The 25,439-nt window shown below is 40.6% G+C and overlaps 1 protein-coding gene across 1 annotated transcript in view; it reads left to right on the top strand.

The window, feature by feature from the left end:
* Positions 1-25,439, top strand: part of nphp4 (nephronophthisis 4) — a 522,237-nt gene that overhangs the window by 378,262 nt on the left and 118,536 nt on the right. The window contains exon 16 of the mRNA XM_060932193.1: positions 13,963-14,141. Coding sequence (XP_060788176.1) covers positions 13,963-14,141 — 179 coding nt within the window. The remainder of the gene's footprint in view (positions 1-13,962; positions 14,142-25,439) is intronic.

Genomic DNA, 25,439 nt, shown 5'->3' with positions numbered 1-25,439 from the left:
ATTTTATTTTTTAATATTTCTTGGATTGATCAAAAGGACATTATACAATGTAAATCATATATGGGTCAGTCCTACTGCAGCATGTGAGGATGTGAGGATGTGAGGGGGGAGAAAAATGACACACCGCCTTCACGCGTATAATCTAATTACCTGATTATATCTGAAAGTGATTTTTATTGTCTGTTTATTTCGATAAGCGTTCCTCTACCCTCAGGAATTTATGCACTTTTTATTTTTCTCACACACGTGCAAATGTACAGACTCTACACACATCCCTCACCAGTGTTGGGCATGTTACTTTCAAAAAGTAATTAGTTATAGTTACTAGTTACTTTTCCCAAAAAGTAACTGAGTTAGTAACGGAGTTACTTTGTCATAAAAGTAACTAATTACCAGGGAAAGTAATTATTCCGTTACATTTTGTTCCCCCTCAAAAAAAATCAAATTCAGTTAGTGTAATCATAATAAAAGTGAATGTTAAATGTGTTTAATGACTGAAATGGACACTTCACAGAACCAATTAGTAACGTTATCTACACTATATTAATATTTTTGTGGGACAATGTGAGATAAGACATCTATCAAATGTACTAATATATTTTTGTAGTTATTAAAATTATGTTACTAATTACTGGCCACTGACGAGGACAAACACTTTGTTCCTCGACATAATGTGCATTGCACGTAAACACTCTTGCCTTTTATTTCAAGTAATGAAAAGTAATGGCTGTATTTCCAATGTGAAAGCGCAGTGCTCGGCTGACCGCTCGCCATCGCTGGGTCTTCCGATTGAAAGAGCGCGCAGTAGTGCAGTAGGCGTGGCCTACCTATGTATCTATGTTGTCCAAATCTACTCTGATTGGCTTACTGTGCTGTTGTCTCGTGTCTCCCCGCCCCACACTAAAGCAGAGTAAAGAAAGGCTGAACGAGCAGCGTGCCAGATGAGAACAGCTTTAATAAAGTAACGCATAGTATTTTATTGTAAGTAACGGGAACGGCGTTATAACGATGTAAAAAGTCATTAGTTAGATTACTCGTTACTAAAAAAAGTAACGCCGTTAGTAACGCCGTTTATTTCTAACGCCGTTATTCCCATCACTGTCCCTCACTGACGCTAAGTTTACAGACGTTATTCATTCTGCCTCTATGTCTCTGTCCTATATTTACATTACTACAAATGTTCTACTATTTAGTTATATCGGTTTCCGTTGTTGCAGCTATTTGCAGCACATTTCTGTTTTTGAATGCGTTGGGTGAGTTTGCAGCAGACATGTTCCAGTGTTTCCCCCCAACCATTATATTGCTCACACACACACACACACACACACACACACACACACACACACACACACACACACACACACACACACACAGAATATAAGGTCCAAAAAACAAATCAGGAGTGCAGGCACTAGGACCACACAGAAAGGGTGCCTGCTCAAAAACAGGAGAAGATACCGGCACTAGGACCATGCAGAAATATTCCCCACTCAAGCTGCCGGTTCTTTGTCCACTTCGTTCTCCTCTCGTGCGCTCAGAAACTATTCAAACAATAGTCAGCAATGTCAGAACCTCCCAAGTGGCAAAAGATGGAGGACATACTACCTTTTTTTTCTTCAAAAAAAGGGAGCATGTGATGTCTTCAGACACACTCTATATCAAGTTAGCTAATGTTATGTTACACCTTATCTTAGTGAGATCATGTTGGAATATGATCTGTAATAGGAGCCGCAAGGAGGGGTCCTGCAGGTGATCATCCCCCACCAGTAAACTTGGGGGAAACACTGCGTTCTCAGATCAAACTGTTGCATGTGCTGTAGGCTATATTTGTTTGTGTTCTCTATGTTTGCAATCATAATCTCAATTTGCAAGACGTTTTGTGACATCACATTGATACGTTTTCTGCATTTGTGAGTGTTGTCTTTATTTGGAAGTGTCATGGCCTTTCTTGGCTGCTGTAGTTTCATCACAGTTGGCATATCAAGTGAAAATTCAATCCAGATTGCTCGAAACCGGTCTCATTTAATTCAGAATTGAATGCTGAACAACATACTTTTTTTACAGAATTAAAATATGTTTATCCATTTTTGAGATATTACAAATCAAAGATTGAAAAAAAAAAGGCTTAACTTTTAGAAAGCTGCCATAATATTCTGTATGACGATCACATGGTCCAAAATGGGCCTCGTTAATGAATTAGATTAAATGCTTTTTTTTTTTTTTTATAACTGTAGAGGTGAGAGCGGGTGGGTGGAGCACAGAAGTATGGCAGGCCAGAACTGAGTTCCAAAAACTCTTTTTATTTGCACTTTAAAGTCGCAAATATACACTCTCCCAGCCACACGCATATACACACACATCAGTCATCTGGTTCGGGAGAGCTCACTTCCTCTGCTCTCTCTCTCTCCTTATATAGGGTGTGGTTGCTGGGAAGACATACAAACAGGTTAATTCACCTCAGGTGTAGTGATTCTGCCACTTACCTTCCCTGACTCCGCCCTCCGGTCACAGACCGACCCTTGACCACGCCCCCACTGCCACAATAACTTTATTTTTCAAATTACGTATTTACATGGAAATTGGCAGGCACATAGATGGTTGTATACTGAATACAAATTTTGAAAAAATTGTAAAAAAAAAAAAAAAACAATTATGCAGATTAGTATTTAATTATGCTAATTAGGTAAACATGTTAAATCAGTACAGTCAGGGGCGCAGATAGGATTTTTGAGCTGGGCGGGACTGAGCTGTCAGCAAATGATTCCATTTTGTGTATATATATATATATATATATATATATATATACACACACATACTACCGGCACTACCGTTCAAAAGTTTGGGGTCACTTTGAAATGTCCTTATTTGTGAAAGAAAAGCACTGTTCTTTTCAATGAAGATCACTTTAAACTAATCAGAAATCCACTCTATACATTGCTAATGTGGTAAATGACTATTCTAGCTGCAAATGTCTGGTTTTTGGTGCAATATCTCCATAGGTGTATAGAGGCCCATTTCCAGCAACTATCACTCCAGTGTTCTAATGGTACAATGTGTTTGCTCATTGCCTCAGAAGGCTAATGGATGATTAGAAAACCCTTGTACAATCATGTTAGCACAGCTGAAAACAGTTGAGCTCTTTAGAGAAGCTATAAAACTGACCTTCCTTTGAGCAGATTGAGTTTCTGGAGCATCACATTTGTCGATTAAATGCTCAAAATGGCCAGAAAAATGTCTTGACTATATTTTCTATTCATTTTACAACTTATGGTGGTAAATAAAAGTGTGACTTTTCATGAAAAACACAAAATTGTCTGGGTGACCCCAAACTTTTGAACGGTAGTGTGTATACATGTTATTTCACCTCCCTCACTGCCATCACCAGGAACTACCTGCAGGCCAGGACAATGATAACATTTTAACATAGCCTGTGGAAATCCAAAGTTTACACATTATCATCACGCACAGAAATTGCAAAACTAGTTTTAAAACCGCTAAGTTCCAACTGTTAAACATAGCGAGAGGCTGGGCTACGTGTGTGTGTGTGTGTGTGTAAGGTGTAAACCAGTGCATCCTGACTTTCTAACTATGCCTGTGTGTTGCGTGAGCGGCAGTCAGTCAACAACTCTTCGCAAAGTTTCCTTATGAAACAATATGCTCGCTGAAATTATGGTAGGGAACGCCAGATTAAACATTAAAACTGCCTTCTGAGCACTGTATCTACAGGCTACCACCGAAAGAAGGAGGCTACCAGAAAGGCATCTCTACTCCGTACGATTTTACTTTCACTACGACATTACTTTGAACAGACTATCAAAAAATTGCAAGGTGATATGATAAAGTAAGGCACAGTTTACTTACAGTCGTTTTTTTTTTTTTTTTGAAAAAACGATGCAATCGTTTTCTGCCTTTTGGCACCCTTCATCATGCCGTGTTGGGGTCCTGAACTAGGAGGCGCTGTCCCCGATATGCCTGTCAAACTTGTTGTGGGTAACCATAGCAACCAAGCTCGAGCTCGCAACCTGTGCAGTCTGTGCAGTTGCAACTATGTCTGTACTGCTGTGCACCTCAATAAACCAAATGGTAATTAGTCTTTTGATTTTTCCGTGAGGTTTGCCTTATGCAAAGAAAGACAGCGTAGACGTTTTTTTCCTCTCTATAAGTGGGGGGGACCGAACGAGGTGAATTTAAACCTGGGTGGGACGAATCCCCCCCGTCCCCCCCTCTATCTGCGCCCGTGAGTACAGTCAATAAAAAAAGTAATAAAAGATTATTTCTAATCCCCTCTTTGTGCTCTGTAGGCCTTTGTATTTCTCAAAAGTAGGGCCTACTAGTGTTTATATGAAAGAATATAAATAGTGATTTCGATTAAAAACCTTGAAAAAAACGCGATCCACATCCAATTAACACTTCACATTAATTGAATTGAAATTGACACGTTTCTGACTTCTGGTTTTTTAAAATCTCATTCCGAGCATGAAGATCTCAATATTTTTCATGAAAACAACTACAGTTATATTCTAAAACAGTTATTTATTTACAAGAATCAGTTTTATTTGAAAAAAAAAAAGTAGGTAAAGCTTTGAAAACTCTCTTCCAAGTCTCCTGTGAATCATAACATCAAAACTAGCAGACGGAAAATTTTGCTGAATACTTCATCGAAACAGTGAGAGCTAGAGAACATCCCTATAAAAGTTATCTGATTGATATTCACGAGTAATCCAGTCGGAAACCTATCAGAAGAGAGAGAGAGAGCACTTTCCTGTGACTCAAAAAGCACCATCAGTTTCCCAACGTCCCGTGAGCAGAGAGTGAACTCTGTTGTACCAACTTCAACCTGCCGTTACTCCCAAAGTACTGAACAAATCTTAACGAGAGAAATTTCTTTGGAAAGCAGAGATTATAAACTTTTTAATCAAAACCAGATCAAAACAGAAAAATTTACTATTAAAACCAGTTGTTAAAACAAAGTATGGTGAAGCAGCTTTTAGCTACTATGCAGTACAGCTATGGAACCAACTGCCAGAGGACATTAAAAATGCTCCTGCTGTTGGCAGTTTTAAATCTAGGTTAAAGACCAAGCTGTTTTCAGATGCTTTCTGTTAAATAATTAATATTGTCTTCTTTTTTTAATAATTTTTACTTTCTCTGCATGTTTTAAATTTACTTTAATTTTAACTTTATTCTATTTTATTCTTTATTCTATTCTGCTGGGTTGTTTTCTCCTCCTATTTCTACTTTATTTTATTATTTTATTTCTACTATTGTTTAATTCTTATTATTTTCTTTTAATTTTTTTAATTAATTGTTTTAGAATAAAAATAAAATTATTTTATGTAATTTTTATTTCTCCATTGTTTACTGTTTTTGTTTTTACTTCTGTAAAGCACATTGAACTGCCATTGTGTATGAAATGTGCTATATAAATAAACTTGCCTTGCCTTGCCTTGCCTTGGTATCCATGATAGAAAATATTCAAGAGTTAAGCAATGACAGATTTGTAAACTTAGATGAACGTCTGCATGGACAATTTTCACAGCACGGCCAGTGAGCGTCTGATACGCCTGATCGTAGTACAATCATTTCATTTAGTTTACAGCTCAGAAAGCATATTTGTGCAGTGTGTAATACTTTTTTTTTTTTTTAAATCCTATCATGATACAGCCAGAGCTATTGTCTGAGCTGTGTGGTTCTGCACATCTTCTGACCAGTCAGTTTCTAGAATTCAACCATGCTGTGATATCATGTGTTATAATGAGCATGTTAATATAAACCTGTCATTTAGCTTGCAGCAGGAACTACTGTCAGAGCCGCTGATAGAGAAAATGAATCAACACCAGATTTAAGAATTCAATGTCACTGTGATATAATTAAGGAAAGAAGATTGCTGCAATGGATGAATCCAATCTGGTTGAATGGCGAAGAGGTCAACTCGCATTCAGAGTGAATAAGATGTAAATTTCTGTCTTCAGAGACCGTGTGTGTGTGTGTGTGTGTGGTGAGATTGTGTTCAATTCTGCCTTTATCTAATGGTAAGTGATAGATTGCTAATCTTCCCACAGAAGGCAAAGAAAGCAATCATCCCTCCTTAATCTGTTTCTTTGTTCTAATTTATCCTGTCTAATAGAGAGATGCTCTTTACCCTCACAGCTCAGAAATGTCACTGCAGGCATTGATTAATTTATTTTTCTCCACTTCTTTTATTTATATATTTATTTGGTCTTAGTATAATCCCGGTGTAACGTTCAGAGCTTCGAGGCCGTATGGCGACGAAAGCACCGCAAAGTTGAGTGAACATTAGTTATATAAAGTGCTGCTGGATCATAATGGACATAATTAATTTTCATTATGTTGAGTCATGTTTTGGGGTAACAGATCCAGGGAAAAAGCACACTTCAACAAATCACACCTAACTGTATTTATATTGATTTTTCTTTCCTGGGACAGCGAAAGGCCAAGGAGCAGTGCATTTGCAAGAAAACAATCCATCTTGTGTCCAGGAATTGCTGAGGCACCACATGGTTTAAACGTGCGTTATAATTTACTCACTCATTCTGACAGAATTATGAGATCATAAATATAATGTCACACTGGAATGTGGGAATTTTAGTGACCGCCATAAAGGGAGGAATTTTTATTTGTGATGAAAGCCTCTGTACTTACAGTTACATAAATCATCACAGCTTCTGGTGAAGCCATTGACCATTAATACTTTTCGCTTCTGTGCCTTTCATTATCCCCCGCCCAAACGAAGTTTGGCGGGGGATATGGAAACGGGTTCCATCCATCTGTCCGTCCGGTCACGTTTTCGTTTCCGGGCCATATCTTTAAAGCGACTGAAGATATCTTCATGAAACTTTGTATGCATATCAAGCAACATGTGAACTGATGCCTTTTCCTATTTTGGATTTTTGAAAAAAAAAATATTTTTCAATTTTTTACATAAAAATAGATTTTGACTTGGTTTCTAAGAGCAATGTTCGTTTCCGGAGCATATATCCAAAACTATTCATGATACGGATTTGAAACTTGGTATACATGTTAACAAGGTGATGTAGATGTGCCTTTTTATACTAAGAAATTTGAGAAATTTAAATTTTTCTTGTTTCCATGGAAACAATTTCAGACTTAGTCTCTGAGGTTAGTCTTAGGGGTAGGTTTTGTTTCCAGAGCAGAATTTGAAAACTATGAGTGGTATGGTCTTGAAAGTTGGTATATGTGTTGATTAAGTAATGTATATGTGCCTTTTGATACTAAGAAATTTGAGAAATTTAAATTTTTAGCTCACCTAGACCAAAGGTCCGGTGGGCTTATGCCATGGTCTGCTGGGGTCAGTGTAAAGAGGTAGGGTTGGTTTCCTGCAGCAGAACTTGAAAAATGTGACAATATCTTGAAACTTGGTATATAAGGTGGGGGATATAGAGGACTCTGTCTTCTTGTTTCATTTCATTACAGTTTCATATTTTTTTTTTATTTTCACAAGTAAGGAATAAAACACTTTGGGACGATTACTCAATGACTGGATGTTGTGCCATGTGGAGTTACTGTCCCCATTGCAAAATGGATTATTTTGCTATAACAGCACACCTGAAGTGTTTTATTCCACTTGTACCACAGTGAATTGACGTACCATTTTTAATTTATTAATTAATAGCACTTTGTGCTTTTTAACTATTTATTGTTGCATTTTAATGTTCTGGAATGTTCACAGTACAAGTACGTTCCTATTATCACTCCAGTCATTCCTTAACCAGCCTTTCATTTTTTTCCCACTTTCTTAAAGTTAATAAAACCTGAACGTGCTACCCAGAAAACACAAAGTCCTCTGTCCTGAAGACTCCATTGGTGGAAAACCTATTGACTGTTACAATATTCTTCAGTACTTTGGAGACGTTTCCATAAATACTAAATAATGTTAAATGTCTCCTTACAAAATTTTACACAATATCAAGGATTGTTATTTTTTCTTAAATATTAATAGATTTTTCTTTAAATCTGCTTATTATTTGCCTTCAATTATGTAGAGGGTTTACCATCCAAGTCCCTGGGAGTGAGTTGTATAGAAACAGTCATGTTTTAGAACAAGCACATTGTATGGTGTAAATAAATATGGTGAAAATTTCTGTAATATATGAATATTAAACAGCTATTCCATGAAATCTAGTCGTATATAAGCTCATAGCCAACAAGGCGCGTAGCACCGAGTTGGCTATAAGCCATGTACGACAAGATTTCATGGAATAACTTAAATATTCTATCCACATTCACTGGATTTTGAGAATCAGTGCATTTTTATTTATTTATTTTTTGCAGATTTGAGAAATAAAAACTTTATACAAAATCATTTCCGCTTAGAGTGGAAACAAACCGCCGAAATGAGAGTAACATCTCATCTCATCTCATTATCTCTAGCCGCTTTATCCTGTTCTACAGGGTCGCAGGCAAGCTGGAGCCTATCCCAGCTGACTACGGGCGAAAGGCGGGGTACACCCTGGACAGGTCGTCAGGTTATCGCAGGGCTGACACATAGAGACAAACAACCATTCACACTCACATTCACACCTACGGTCAATTTAGAGTCACCAGTTAACCTAACCTGCATGTCTTTGGACTGTGGGGGAAACCGGAGCACCCGGAGGAAACCCACACAGACACGGGGAGAACATGCAAACTCCGCACAGAAAGGCCCTCGCTTCCCACGGGGCTCGAACCCAGGACCTTCTTGCTGTGAGGCGACAGTACTAACCACTACAACACTGTGCCGCCCTATATCATAACCCTGTTACTGTAATCAACTAAGTTTGTTTTTTCTATGCTTTCTGAGAGCTAACAGTATGTTTACTTATACGGCATCATGAGGTCACCCGTTACCATATGCTATCCTAAAAGTTCGTTCAAAATGAACACTTTTAGAAGATGCCTTCAGTTGAACATCTTGCCTTATGAGACACCTGTCTATTATGGCAGAACAAGGCAGCAACCTTCTAATTTGAACGCAATCTTAGTTCTGCCTTCGTAGGTATAATAAGCTCCAGTCTTCTGGGAAGACTATCCACTAGATTCTGAAGTGTGGCTGTGGGGATTTTGCTCATTCAGCCACAAGCGCATTAGTGAGGTCAGGCACTTCTAGTCAGGTGAGGAGACCTTTAGCGCAGTCGGCTTTCTAGTTCATCCAAAAGGTGTCCTCTGTGCAGGACACTCGAGTTCTTCCACATCAACCTTGGCAAACTGTGTCGTCGTGGCGCTTGCTTTGTGCACAGGGGCCTTGTCGTACTAGACCAGGCTTGACCTCTTAGTTCCAGTGAAGGGAAATTATAAAGCTACAGAATACAAAGGCATTCTATACAATTACAGTATGTGCCTCCAACTTTGTGGTAACAGTTTTTCAAAGGCCCACATATACACTCACCGGCCACTTTAATAGGAACTCGTTCTTGATTCTAAGATTCCTGTTCTTGGCTGTTCAGGAGTGGAACCCAATGTGGTCTTCTGCTGTTGCAAAAAATGCTTTTCTGCTCACCACGGTTGTAAAGAGTGATTTTATGAGTTACTATATCCTTCCTGGCAGCTCAAACCTCACCTCACCTCACCTTGTCCCATCCTCATTTTGAGGGTCAGGGACTATGGTACGTAGCTTCCACCACCAGCTTCCTCCATCCTGTCCTGTCCTTAGCCCTCTGCGTACAGTCTGATAGTGTCCTGCCTGTCCAGTCCCTGATGTCGTCTCCCCATCTCCTGCGTGGCCTCCTTCTGTTTCTGGTGCCACAGATCTTTCCTTGCAGGATGTGGGTTAAGATGTTCTGGGCTTCGGTGACATGCCCAAGTACTGGAGCTTCCATCTTTTAACCATGGTTAGGAGTGTTCTTTCCATCCCCATCTCTTCCAGAACTGAGATGTTGGTGCAATGTTCTGTCCAGCTGACCCTGGACAGAACAAACCAATCTGGCCATTTTCCTCTGACTTCTCTTATTAACAAGGCGTTTGTTTCCACCCACAGAACTGTCGCTCACACAGTGGTTTTTTGTTTATCGTACCATTCTGTGTAAATTCTCGAGACTGTCAAGTCAAGTCAGGTTTATTTGTATAACGCTTTTAACAATGAACGTTGTCGCAAAGCAGCTTTACAGAATTTGAATGTCTTAAAACATGAGCTAATTTTATCCCTAGTCTATCCCCAATGAGCAAGCCTGTGGCGACGGTGGCAAGGAAAAACTCCCTCAGACAACATGAGGAAGAAATCTCGAGAGGAACCAGACTCAAAAGGGAACCCATCCTCATTTGGGTGATAACAGAGAACGTGATTATCCCCAGTTGGCATGCTGAGATGCTATATCCTCTCTTATCAACAAGACGTTTCCACCCACAGCTCTGTCACTCACTCACTCAGTGTTTTTTTTTTTTTTCGCACCATTCTGTCTGTATAAACTCTAGAGACTGCTGTGTGTGAAAAGCCCAGGAGATCAGCAGCTTCTGAAATACTCAAACCAGTCCATCTGGCTCAAACCAACACCCATACCACAGTGAAAGAAAGTCACACTTTGAGATCACAATTGCAGGGATGAGAATTTTCCGCCGATCGGCGGATTTCCGACTTTTTCAGACCAAAATTATCGTTTTTGAGATCGATGTAAATCCGTTGAGAAATTTTCGGGGGGGGGGGTGTGTGTGTGTGTGTGTGTGTTATGATTAACGATCTGTGGTCACCTTATAACGCAGACATCCCAAGTCTCCCAGAACTTCCGGGAGTCTCCTGCATATTGATAGAAGTGAGCAAGAGCGTGTGTGCGCAACATTAAGGTCTGCATCATGCATCTTAGAATGTGCGCTCGCAAGGGAGACTGTGTGCAGTGTTGCCAGATATTGCTGATGTTTTCCAGCCCAAAATATGTTCAAAACCCGCCAAAATGCACTTAAAACCCCCCAATGTGACAACACTGCCCGTGTGCCTGTTCATGTAGCGCATGCCAGACAAAGAGCATCCTGATTGGGTTACTCAGCAAAATAAGCCAATCAGCTTTCAGTGTGGGCAGGCTTTTATCCCTTTTCTCGAGGACCGACCGGCATAGCAGAGAGAGAGCACGAACCCCAAAAAACGAAAGTACAAAACCCACTTCAGCTCAGATGACACAAAAGAATCTCCCTGTCTAATAAGGGTAGAAAATAATGACAGTTTCGCGCGATGTACTGTTTGCAGCAGTGATTTCAGCATTGCCCATGGTGGCTTAAATGATTGTAAAGGACATGTTGAGGTGAGGAGTGTCATTTCATGTGCATTATATTTAGGTCTACAACAGGCTGTCATGAAAAGACCAAACTTATTGAAGATTTCCGTAAAGTAACAATGTATGAATATACATCATATATATCAAATACACGTCATATATAAGTGTGTATCTTTTTATAAATGAAGTTAGCTTGTCTAATGTAGCATGTTGGGGAGAATCATAGTATCATATCTATATTTCTGATAAAATTTTAGGTATGATACCGTGTATAACTCTCCTACTTATTGCTCATTTCATGGGGGGGAATTGCTGGGATGTGCCGCGCGGGAGCGTCTGCCCACATTTTTTTAGGCCGAGATGAACTTATAGTTTTTGATTTAAAAAACATTTTCCAATTTGTAATGCCCATTGATACATGCCTGTTCTTTAACTCAAAATCACCATCTCGATCTTCAATTTGACCGTATGGTATATGCATTACATTACACAACATCCTGTCCAGATAAAACCTAGTTAGTCCACACAACAGTTGAAAGGGAAGTGATGAGTGATGTTGAATGTTGCCTGCTTAATATGCAAGAGCTCCTGCTACCATGATAACATCAGAAGAAAGCTTCAGAGAATTATATGACAGAACTTTTTTCTGGTTTGCACTTCATTGTAAAGGATTAGAGTATTCAAAGACATGAATAGCAAAAATGCAGAAATATAATACTGTAGAGCTCGTTTATATTAAAAGGTGCATTGATTTTTTGAAATCATCAAATGTGAATTGATTAAAAACAAGTCTCTTGTACCATATTAATCATTTTCACCTGGGAGTCCACCAAGAAGGGGAATTTATTTCCAAATACATTGCAACTTTTTGCTGATAAAATTAATGGTTTTGGGGTAAAAAAAAATACATAAAAAATAGCCAAAAATCATTAGCCCCTGGAATCCCTGGGCCTCGCCCCCCGGGTCATGGGCCCCGCCTCCTTGGGCTATGGGCCCCGCCCCCCTGGGCCATGGGCCCCATAGACATCCTAATACATAGACGGAGCATCCAATGTAAATTCTAAAAGCGCTGATGAGACGCGGGGCCGCCATCTTGGAGTGGTGATCCGCTGCACTCAGTGTAATACTAAATACATTAGATATAAACAGCTTAACGTTTTTCTATCGGCTACAACCACCAATCTGTTGCAAATAAAATGCGGTTTTAACAATCTAAATCCATTATAATGATTCAAATGTGTGTATGTTTTCTTTAAATAGATTGTTAAGAACATATCAAAGGGGAAATTAATCTAGTCAGTGAATTTATAAGAGCCTTTTACATCCTTCAACACAATCTGACCCCCCTTCAGCAAAGCTGATGTGTTCAGGTTGAGTGGGGCACTTTGTTTGGTATGTAGGACAATGTGTGATGACCATATATTGACCACAAACACTTTTTTTTTTGTTTTAAAGCATATCAAAACGTTTATTTATAACAAATTAATGTCAAACATAAAAAATATAACAATGTAGTAAATAAATAAACTAGTAAATAAATAAAAAAGGTAATATATGAATAAACATTTAATAACAATATATATAATATTAGCATACAACATTAAAACATCACTCGTGAAACCACTACCTGATGACAATTTAAGTCTCTTAGCTCCTTCTCAGCTCTGGTAATATACTATTTAAATAAAACAACAAATAATACGGTAATGTTAAATCTTACTTGTGAAAAGTAATCCCCCTGCTTCTGTTTGAAACGGTTCGCTCGTTTGAGCAGGAGTACGCTGAGCACCAGCCTGGCAGCTTGTCTCTTGTCTTCTTCTTCAGTCGTGCAGTAATAGACGGAACTTTTTTTTTTATTATTTCCCAAAACATTCAAAATACAAATAGAGCACCATATATATATATATACAGATCCAAAAACATCAAAATAGTAAAACACACACATAGCAATAAAGTAAAAAATATGAACACGAAAGGGGTTACTTAACTATCTTTACATATGTTAATCGAGTAAATCAAAGTCATCCAAAAAAGATATAAAATAACCAACATCCTTATTTTCAACTAACTTTAGAGATTTGGCAAAAAGCTTGAGGTCATTCTTCCAGTGTGTAACATAAGGTTTAGTTTTAAAAAAAACGACATTTGTGAATAAAATGTTTACCTAAAAGTAGTAAATTATTAATACCATATTCAATTTTGTTATTATTTAAAAACACTCCAAATTTAATTTCTTTAATGGATAAAGGGGCAAACTGAATCCCCCTAGACTAATAGACGGTACCTTGATATCTCGCGCTTTCTCACCACTCCAAGATGGCGACCGTATTTCTTGCATCAGAACAGCCAACTCTCCGTCTATGTATTAGGATGTCTATGATGGGCCCTGCCCTGGTTTTTTCAGACTTTTTAAATATTTTTCATTCTCATCCCTGCAATTGTTCCCATTCTGATGTTTGACGTGAACATTAACTGAAGCTCTTGATTTGTATCTGTATGATTTTATGCATTGTGCTGCTGTCAAGGGATCGGCTGATTAGAGAGCTGCATAAAACAGCAGGTGTATAAGTGTTCCTAATGAAGTGGCTGGTGAGTGTAGGCATGATGGTCAGGTTTCCACAACCATTTGGCCCTGTAGTGTAACTGTGGAAAGATAAGTAATCATTTTGTATGGCTTCAATTGTTTCTGCATTTAGCCCAAACTGACATATCTGCTTACCCAGAATTCCTTGTTTCCCAGGGTCCAGCAGGCAAGTGTGAATATGGAATGGCCGAGTACGGTGCATTTTACCTTCCAACTGTACCGTTTCCCTCCTGTCACCACACAGCGCCTCAAGCTTGTGGCATCTGAGGCCAGTTCAAGGCCTGATTACCCCTGCATTCTGTCTATTACTAACAAGGATGGCAGCGTTGGATCAGGTACAATCATCAACATTATGTTACATCCACTTGGCATTATTTAACCCTTGTGTTCTGCTCAGTACTTAGCAAGCGTTAGTATTTATCCAGACAATCTGTTCTGATTTTATAGCAAATGTTATATTTATTCCAGGACATAATCTACACCAATGTACATCCTTCACTGAATAATTAAGGCTTCATAGCGTCAACAACAGCAAAAAGAAGAAAAAAATCTTCTTTCATATAGGGAAACACTTTCTTGGGTTCTATCTAAAATCTTTCTACTAGAGGAACAATAAAACCATTAGACAACATTAAGAATGCAACAAATTGAAGTTACGGCTTTGAGAAAGATGGCATGCTTCCCAAACATATCAGGTTTTGCAAAATTGGATTGGGATTTGAGCATCTGGAAGCTGACAGGTAACTGGAGCATCGTGTAACAGTGGAGCTGTTTTATATATATATATATATATATATATATATCTCATCTCATTATCTCTAGCCGCTTCATCCTGTTCTACAGGGTCGCAGGCAAGCTGGAGCCTATCCCAGCTGACTACGGGCGAAAGGCGGGGTACACCCTGGACAAGTCGCCAGGTCATCACAGGGCTGACACATAGACACAGACAACCATTCACACTCACATTCACACCTACGGTCAATTTAGAGTCACCAGTTAACCTAACTTGCATGTCTTTGGACTGTGGGGGAAACCAGAGCACCCGGAGGAAACCCACGCGGACACGGGGAGAACATGCAAACTCCACACAGAAAGGCCCTCGCTGGCCACGGGGCTCGAACCCGGACCTTCTTGCTGTGAGGCGACAGCGCTAACCACTACACCACCGTGCTGCCATATATATATATATAGAGAGAGAGAGAGAGAGAGAGAGAGTGCCTTGCATAAGTATTCGCCCCCATTGAGCTTATCTACAATTTGTGTTACAACCTGGAATTGAAATGAACTTAGCTGAGATTTTTACATTTTACGCTGCTCCCATTTGTTTGGGGTCGCCACAACGGATCTCTTCCGGATATTTGATTTGGCATAGGTTTTACACCAGATGCCCTTCCTGATGCAACCCTCCCCAATCTATCCAGGCTTGGGACCAGCACTAAGTATGCACTGGCTTGTACAACCCCAGTGGCTGCGTATTTTGCCTAATCTGCATTTCTTTGAAATGTGAAGTAAACCGGAGCACCCGGAGGAAACCCACGCAGACACGGGGTGAACATGCAAACTCTACACAGAAAGGCCCCCGTCGGCCGTGAGGTTTGAACCCAGAACCTTCTTTCTGTGAGGTGACAGTGCTAACCACTGTACCATTGTGCTGCCCCAAAACAAAAATAAATAAATAAATAAAAAGCAAATTATTGACTGCCACATGATCGGCTGATTAGATAACTGCAAAAATTGAACTAGCAGGCAGAGGAAGTGGTGTTCGTATTGAACTGGCCAGTGAGGTATGTATATACAGTATATTCATGGAGTGGAATGGAACATGAAACATGAGGTGTTGAGTGTATGTTGACGAGAGTTCTTTGCAGTCCTGTTGGCATTTAGTGGGTATCAGAAAACAACCACCTGGCGCTTAGTATAATTAGAGGCTTCTCAAACCACCTGAAACCAACATTATTTCACTTCAAGTGTTTCCAGCACAAGCAGTATTTCAGTAGAAATACTCTTTTTCAGAGGTAAAAAGTACAGTAGAAGTCGACGTGCCTGAGCTTTTATTTTTAAAGATCACTCTTCAAACACACTGGACCGGCAAAAGAGTGTGGAAAGAAGTAAAGCAGAATAACTCAGTGATGCTCTTGTTGTTAGTAAGACACCCAAGCTGGCATGGTGGTGGGCTTGTTCTCCTGCCAGAAGCACTCATTAGCCTCTCTTCATGTGTCTGCCATTTATTAGCATTAACTGTGACCCACAACTCAACAAGGCTGCAATAAAACTCTACTTTTGTTTTTTCCTTCGTCATTAGGAGCCATGATGTGTGTTTGCCCGCCTGCCACGCACATATTCAGTGCTTCAACCTTTGGCAATAATGAATGGGCAGTAAGCGCATACATTGTGTGTGTGTGTGTGTGTGTGTGGTTAGGCTGCTTTCACAAGGACATTTTTGGCATCAGTTAGAAAACACATTAGTATGCATGGCTGGTTTGTTGTAGGCGTGTTTCAGGGAGACTTTTTTTTCCAAAATATAAATGCTGGTTTATCCTCTAGCTGTTATTTCTCACATTTTCAGACAAGCACAAATTTTCTGATCTATATTTTCAAGAACAATATTTATCAATTTTGCCTACCTTATAATATTCCTATAATACCTATCATGTCTGTATTGCTTTATTCAAAAGAAAAAGGTCTCTTTGCATTTCATAGCAGCTAGAGTGCTGTTATAACGCCAGCCACAATTCTGCCTCCTTAAAGTAAAATGTATTTATTTCTGTGTAGACACTGACAGGCCCTGATTTACTGAGACCCCACATTTGAGCAATTTGAGCAATTTGTCTGTACAGTTAATGGGCTTGTCATGGGTGTATTTGAGTTTAGAGGATTGGGACGACTGTAGTCATTAGACTCTTCTAAAAAAGTTTCTAATGTAGCACGACCTCAATAATAAAGTCAGTAATTTATTGGTTAAAAAAAATAGGGCAATGGGATGTTGGTGTTCTGTCCTGGCTAATGTCTCTCTGTGTGTATTTTGTCTATATGCAGAATAGTTACATGATGTGCTTTGCACCAAAGTCGTGTTCCTGATTCTGAAAATTATCTTTGTCATTTGAGCACACCTAATAATTAACAGTTATTCCATGAAATCAAGTCGTCCATGAGCTGATAGCCAACAAGGGCGTGTCGCGCCGAGTCGGCTATAAGCCATGTATGACGAGATTGAATGAAATAACTGTTTTATTCTATCCACATTCACTGGATTTTGAAAAATGGAGCGTTTTTATTTTTATTTTTTGCAAATTCGATAAATAAAAATTTCGTACAAAACGTCCGAGAAAATTATTTCCGCTTAGAATGTAAGCAAACCGGAGTAGCAATTTGTGAAAAATGCTCTAATAATAATTTGTGAAAAATATGTTCTTACCATCAAATATTTTTATCTCATATTTTGTTGCTTTTTTTGTATTTTTGGGGGTTTCTTCTTCTTCTTTAGGATTTTTTGGCGGTTGCAACTTAAAGGTTATTCCACTTAAAGCCACCGACTGAGCTGGAGTGTGGAACAGGAGATATTGGGGGAGAAAAAAAAACAAAACTATATTCTTTTAGCTATTTCTGTTTCTTTTAAATACTTGTTAAAAAATTTTGTGGGTTTTGTTTTCAAGGAAAGTTTTTATTTCGTCCTCGGTTGGTTCAGCAACACGCTTCGCCATTTTGTATTTCTTTAATCACGGTATATGAGCTGATATCCTAGTAGTAGTAGTCAATCAGAGCACGATCCAGTGAATGTGGATAGAATAAAAGATGATGTACAGTAGTTTGTGTCCTGATGATACCACTGCTATCTGTGGCCAGGGCCAAGGCAGCAAAATTGTTGTCTGGTTGGGAGGAATGCTCTCGTGTACTCACTCCAGTGTCAATTACAACAGTGCTAGCCAATCACAGGCATCTGTGAGCACATGGATGCGTAAGAGGGTAGATAGCACTTTTCATCTCAAGTGTGTCACACTTCCCTGTGTCGCAATATGAGCAGCCATTTGAAAAGATGCCACTGGCTGGCTTCCTGCGACGCATGAAAAATGCTGGTGACTGCTGAGCCTATTTGCTTTTTGGGCAACTATAAATAAAAACCTGACATAAAATCTGCTTGTGATAAGGCACCTGGGTTACTGAGTTGTACACCACTGAACCACCATTTTTAGCTCATCCAGCTGTAAGCCAGGCTGGATAAGCTTATGCAATCATCCGTTGTCCGTCCATCGTCATTGTCCATCCACAATTTATAAAAATCGCTACTCCTCCTACAGGATTGATCAGATTTTGATCAAATTCACATAAAATGTTCCCCAGGTGGATGTGCATAAAAGTTGTCAAGACAGTGGCACCACCTGTCATATTTACGATTTTATGGGCGTCTGAAATTGTTGGGTGACTCATCACACCAAACACTACTGTTCGTAAACTGCTAGGACTTTTTCACTGAAACTCACCCAGAAGACTCTAAAGGCATATTCCAACAAGACTTGTTCACCAGGTAGCGCCATCTACCATGGATGAGGCTAGAGGGGTCATGTGCAATTTCATGAAAATTGCTACTCCTCCTACAGAAGTGATCAGATTTTGATCAAACTCATATGGAATGTTCCCCAGGTTAGTATGTATAAAAGTTGTCAAGATGGTGGCGCCACCTGTCATATTTACGATTTTATGGGCGTCTGACATTTTTGAGTGACTCATCACACCAAACACTACTGTTCATAAACTGCTAGGATGTTTTCACTGAAACTCACCCAGAAGACTCTAAAGACATATTCCAACAAGGCTTGTTCACCAGGTGGTGCCACCTACCATGGATGCGGCTACACAGGGGTCGTATGCAATTTCATAAAAATTTCTACTCCTCCTACAGGATTGATTGGATTTCAAACTCGCACCCAACTGGTATGAGCTACAGCCTCATTGAGGCTATTTTTAAGCATAACCTTACTGATTTTTAACTTGCTGATTTTTTTTTTTCTAATTATCACTATGCTTTTGCGAGCATTTGTTGACCAGAAGCCCCAAACAACAACCCGTGTGTCCATTTACAATCCTATGTGTACATGTGACCATTTCTTCACTGCCTCTCCGTCTCTCGCTCTGTCCTCATCTCTGACTCAGTGTCTCGCTGAGACCGTGTGCAGCCCTGCGTTATCATCCCAGCAGCCCTCTGCCTGCCTGCTGAGAGAGTTAATGGTGCGAACAGCGAGGGGGAATGGAGAAACCGAAACAGGCAGCAGGAGAAGGGAAAGGACATGGAGGAAAGGGGGAGAGAGAGAGAGAGAGGAGAAAATGCACTGCAATTGAAAATTTTCTAGCTTTATATGGGGTGTCATTTGTTCCCCATGCTTTCTCTTGCCCTATTCATGTGGATGGGATACAAGCTATAAAAATACATATTACTGCTATGGATTGCCTGTTACTGGTGGCAGTAGCCATGAGGGCAGTGAGGATGGCTCTTCCTCCTACTCAGCCAGGTGAAACACTTAGCTGTAGATCAGTCAAGACAGAGGGGGATGTAAAGGGTGTAGGAGGCTGTTTTTATAGCTGGACTGGGCTATACATGAGGCCTGGAGGATTTGATCTTGGCTTTCGATAACACCGCTTTGTGTCTTTGTCATGTTTAAGTTTGCCTGACTGACATGAGGTGATGTAGACAGCAGGCATGTAACGATACACTAAAGACATGATACAAGATGTATCCCGATACAGGCTTCCCAAGACGATATTGACCCGAGATGATATTAACATAATACATTTATAACATGATGATGAAGTGAACCATTGCAAAATGAATACATTGTACTGATCAGGATTTATTAACTCATCTGGCCATAAGGCCGGCGAGCTGTTGCCATGGCGTGTCGTCTGTCATCCACAATTCAGTTAAATCGTATCTCCTACGTCAATTCTCCACGGGTTTCCATTCCGATTGTTTTGTTTGAAAGAACTCATCTCTCCGCATAAAACTTGGTCATTGTTTTGTCAATTTTTTTGCTAACGAGTAAGTAATTAGGCCAAATTAACAAATTTTCCAGGCCTCTCACTAGAATTTTATCTCCTCTCATATTTCTCATCCAATTTCAGTTCTGATTGATGTTTTGGGTAGATCTTCCCTCAGGGAACAAAACTTGGTCATTTCTTTGTTGATTTTCCCATTGTAAACAATTTGTTTACAACTTTGTTTACTTTCAGTCAAATCATATCTCCTCCCTCAGTTCCAGTGGATTTCAGTTCGGATTGTTTTGTTGATTGGGTCATGTCTGTCAGACTTAACAATTTAACAGTACAGATGAGGAAAACAAACATGATTTATTTTTTTATATTTCCTCATTCCACCAAAATGAATTATTGGTTATGCTTCTGCCAGCACAACACACGACATGCTTCCGAATCCATTTTAAATGCAAGTGCGACTTAAACGCAGCACACAGGTATTGATTGTAATGTAATGGTTTACGGTTATTTAGCACAAAAGTCTTTTAGCACAAGTTCTAATGTCTTTTAGCACAACTCTATGTTCTTTAGCACAAAATCCAAGAACACATAATCTTTATTATGAATACTACTGGTCATGTTTAAAGATGCTTGATGGATTTTTTTTATGAAAGTTGCCGAGATTCCGATCGAAAACGAGCGATTGTATTTCCCCACTCCGCCATCTTGAAACCACCATGTTTGATGGAGCCCATACATTAGTCACCAATCCTCCCTCCAAATTATTTAACACAGCACGTCCCCTGACCCAGTATACAGCTACAGTCAACTTCCAGGATTGTTTAATCTTTATTAAAGCGCTAAGCTTAAATTATCTCATCTCTTCTGATTATCTCTAGCCGCTTTATCCTGTTCTACAGGGTCGCAGGCAAGCTGGAGCCTATCCCAGCTGACTACGGGCGAAAGGCGGGGTACACCCTGGACAAGTCGCCAGGTCATCACAGGGCTGACACATAGACACAGACAACCATTCACACTCACATTCACACCTACGGTCAATTTAGAGTCACCAGTTAACCTAACCTGAAAAACGTTTAAAGAAAGGAAAACTATGTACAGCTATTTCAATTATTTTATTCAGCTAAATTATTAATCTAAATTACATTTTAGATAATTGATGTGACTTCTAAATGCAAGAAAGTGAAATAATTAAACTTCGGGGGGGGGGGGGGGAAACCTTGATAATCAATTAAACTGCAGGTGCCACTAAAAATGCACATGATTTAAGAAGTTGGAAGACATTAATTTACATTTTTTTTTTAAACGATCCCATAAACAAAAAATCTTGGACTGTAAATTTGGGTTCTTTCGGCACTGGATCCTTGTCAGCTCCTTTTCGCTGCCGAGCCGAGCCTGTAAACTCATCAGCACAGCTTCACTGTGCGACCGTAATCCAGAGTTGTGCTAAAGAACTTAGAGTTGTGCTCAGAGACTTTAGTACTTGTGCTAAAAGACTTTGGATTTGTGCTAAAAGACTTTTGTGCTAAATAACCAGATGTTGAATGTGAGTGTGAATGGTTGTCTGTGTCTATGTGTCAGCCCTGTGATGACCTGGCGACTTGTCCAGGGTGTACCCCGCCTTTCGCCCGTAGTCAGCTGGGATAGGCTCCAGCTTGCCTGCGACCCTGTAGAAGGATAAAGCGGCTAGAGATAATGAGATGAGATGAGATAACCAGATGTTTCAGAGCACACTCAAGCTAGCTGCAGTAGATATGGTGGTTGACAGTAACTACCCTTTGGATGGCTAAACTGTGGATCTGCTGTGAGTTTTGTATAGTATGAAAATGTTGAGCAGCAGTGTTTTAAAAGTTTCAGTATTATATTTTCCAAATGAAATGAGGTTGCGACCCATGTGTTTGGCGCATGTGCCATAACGCTTCCTTCTGACTAGTTTAACTTTTTGCACTATTGAGTAAGCATGCTTCGAGGCAGTTATGTTCGCACACGCCAACTTTGTCATCTGTATGCTAGCACCTCTGGTACTGCCACCTAGTGTGTAAGAAGAGATGGAGCTCTTAATGAACATTAAACTTAAATATCTTGATATACCTCCGAGAAACAAACTTTATCTCACCAGTATTTTTATCGAGATATTCAAGACAATTAAATTCTTTCTCGTGAATAACGGACAGTGTGACAGTGCATGTTCATTGGAGGGGCTTGTATTGTAGAAGCAATGGGATGGTTTTAATTTTTGATTCCCCGCTGGCCAAAAGGCCGGAAGGGGGATTATGTCGTGGTGATGTCTGTCTGTCCCAGGAAGGGTGCTCACCTTCTGAAATCAACTCCTCTCACAATTTGTGGAAGAATTTCACGAAACTTGACAAAAGGCATTGTTATATGTCGGTAGTAGATTAGATTATTAGATTAGATTAAATTAGATTAGATAAAACTTTATTGATCCCTTTGGGAGGGTTCCCTCAGGGAACTTAAGATTCGAGCAGCATCATTACAGATAAACAGAGAAAAGAAATAGAGAAAAACTTCTAGATAAATTCAATTAAATTAAGTATTTACATATACAAATATAAAACGAGTAAGATATGGGGAAGAGAGGAAGGGGGAGAGAGAGGAGGGGAAAAAAAGGGAAAGGGGGGGCAGCAGGAGAGATATTGCACTTTATATTGCACATTATATTGCAGATTGTCCGGTATTACTTATTGTTAGACTAGGCTACTGCTCCTTCCCATCCTCTGTCCTCCTGTTACCCCTCTTCCCCCCCAGAGAGGAGTTGTACAGTCTGATGGCGTGAGGGACAAAGGAGTTTTTGAGTCTGTTCGTCCTGCACTTGGGAAGGAGCATTCTGTCACTGAACAGGCTCCTCTGGTTGCTGATGACGGTGTGCAGAGGGTGACTGGCATCGTCCATGATGTTCAATAATTTGTCCAAAGACCTCTTCTCTGCCACCGTCACCAGAGAGTCCAGCTTCATGCTGACCACAGAGCCGGGCCGCCTGATCAGTTTGTCCAGCCTGGATGTGTCCTTCTTGGATGTGCTGCCCCCCCCAGCACACCACGGTGTAAAACAGGACACTGGCGACCACAGACTGATAGAAGATCCACAGGAGTTTCCTGCAGATGTTAAAAGACCACAGCCTCCTAAGGAAGTATAGCCTGCTCTGTCCCTTCCTGTACAAGTGATTGGTGTTGCAAGTCCAGTGCAGCTTGCTGTCCAGCCACAGCCCGAGGTACTTGTAGGAATCCACAGCCTCCACCTCGACTCCCTCGATCAGAACTGGTCGTGACCTTGGTCTGGACCTCCCAAAGTCAATGACCAGCTCCTTGGTCTTCAAGGTGTTGAGCTGCAGATGGTTCCTGTTGCACCACACAGCAAAGTCCCTCACCAGGCTCCTATACTCTTCCTCTCTGTCATCACTGATACATCCAACGATGGCTGTGTCATCGGCAAACTTCTGAATGTGACACAGCTCCGAGTTGTAGCAGAAGTCCTCAGTGTACAGGGTGAAGAGAGGAGGGGCCAGCACCATGCCCTGGGGTGCTCCGGTGCTGCTAATCACAGTGTCAGACATGATGTCCTTCAGCCTGATGTACTATGGCCTGTCAGTGAGGTAGCTGGAGATCCAGGTGACCAGGCAGGGGTCCACTTGCATCCTGTTTAGTTTGTCCTGAAGCAAAAGGGGCTGGATGGTGTTGAAGGCACTCGAAGTCCAAGAAGAGGATCCTCACTGTGCCATTTCCCTTATCCAGATGCGAGTGGGCTCGGTGTAGCAGGTAGAGGATGGCATCTTCCACACCAACACCTGCCCGGTACACAAACTGCAGACAGTCCTGGGCATGTTATACCTGGGGTCTGAGGAGGCTGAGGAAGAGCCACTCCAATGTCTTCATCAGGTGTGAAGTGAGTGCCACCGGTCGGAAGTCATTCAGCTCTCTGGGCCGATTCTTTTTGGGAACTGGAACGATGCATGATGTCTTCCAGAGGGTGGACACTCTCCCCAGCTGCAGGCTGAGGTTGAAGATGCGTTGGAGTGGTTCACCCAGTTCAGCAGTGCAGGTCTTCAGTAGTCGGGGACACACCTTGTCTGGGCCTGCTGCTTTCCTGGGGTGAAGCTTCCTCAGTTGACCTCTGACCTGGTCTGCAGTAATGCATGGAGGAGTCTGTGTTGAGGTGGGGGAGGAGGGGGCTGCTGTGATGACTGGGGGGAGGTATGTTGAGGGAAGGAGAGATGGCTGCAGTGAGGGGGAGGGTGGGGGGGGGACGTGGGCTGGTTGAACCGGTTGAAGAAGTCATTCAACTTGTTCGCGCTCTTCACTGTCCCCTCAACAACTCTGGTCTTTGTATTGTGGCCTGTGATGGTTTTCACACCTTCCCAGACCTCCCTCATGCTGTTCTCCTTCAGCTTCTGCTCCACCTTTCTCCTGTAGCTGTCCTTAGCTTCCCTCACACAGCGTTTCATCTCCTGCTGTGCTGCTTTCATCGCCTCCCTATCCCTGCTCCCGAAGGTGGCATTTTTCCTGTTGAGGACAGCTTTGGCTTCCTGTGTTACCCTGTGTTTGTTACTAGGGTAACACCGTACAGTCTTAGCGGGAGAGACCACGTCTGCACAGAAGTTGAGGTAATCCGTCAGACAGTGTGTCAGCCCCTCTATGTCCTATGTAGTACGCATATTGTTATTTTGTTCAATTCAGTCACATTTTACCAGAGTTGTGGCCCTTGATTAACAACCTTATACTTTCACAATTTCATGAAGGTGTGCTTGCCTTCTGACATCAACTCCTCTCACAATGTTTGGATGAATTTCTCGAAGCTTGGCAGAAGGCCTTGTTATATGACAGTAATACGCATATTGCGATTTAATTTTGTTTCTGAAAATTTTACCAGAGTTTTGATCCTTGATTAAATAACTTGTACTTTGACAATTTCATGAGGGTGTATGTTCTTCTGAAATCAACGCCTCTCACAATTTGTGGAGGAATTTCACCAAAAGTGGCAAAAGGCTTTGTTATATGACAGTTATATGCATATTGAAATTTCGTTTAATTTGGGCAAATTTTACCAGAGTTATGCCCTTGATTCTTAACAAACTTGTACTTTGGCAACTTCATCAAGGTGTGCTTGCTTTCTAAAATTAACTTCCCTCACAGTTTTTGGAGGAATTTCATGTAATTTGGCAAAAAAGTTTTTTTTTTTTTTTTTTCCTCTCACCCACTGACCGAAAGCCCCAAAGGGGGATTATGTCGTGGCGATATCCATCCGTCTGTCCGTCCGTCCATCCTGGGAAGGGTACTCACTTTCTGAAATCAACTCCTCTCACAATTTTTGGAGGAATTTCATGAAACTTGGCAGGATTCTTTGTTATATGTTGGTAATATGCATATTATAATTTCATTCACTTCAGTCGCATTTTACCAGAGTTATGGCCTAGTTGCCAGCAGGGGATATTATGCTCTCAGAGTACTCTTGTCATCTATATTTTGCAGCATTATAATCTCTCTGTTATTCCTCTGCAGTGTTTCCCCTAGAAAATGTTTGAAGGTGCGGTGGCAAGACCTGCGCTCAGACGTCCCACCCCAGTACGAGGATAAAAACAGCCAACAGCACAGAAGGCTATACATAGATTAATCCATCGGTCATGACTTTAGCCCACA

Source organism: Neoarius graeffei, chromosome 10 (genome assembly GCF_027579695.1).
Source record: "Neoarius graeffei isolate fNeoGra1 chromosome 10, fNeoGra1.pri, whole genome shotgun sequence".
Taxonomy (NCBI): domain Eukaryota; kingdom Metazoa; phylum Chordata; class Actinopteri; order Siluriformes; family Ariidae; genus Neoarius; species Neoarius graeffei.
This window is presented reverse-complemented; position numbering and strand designations above follow the sequence as displayed.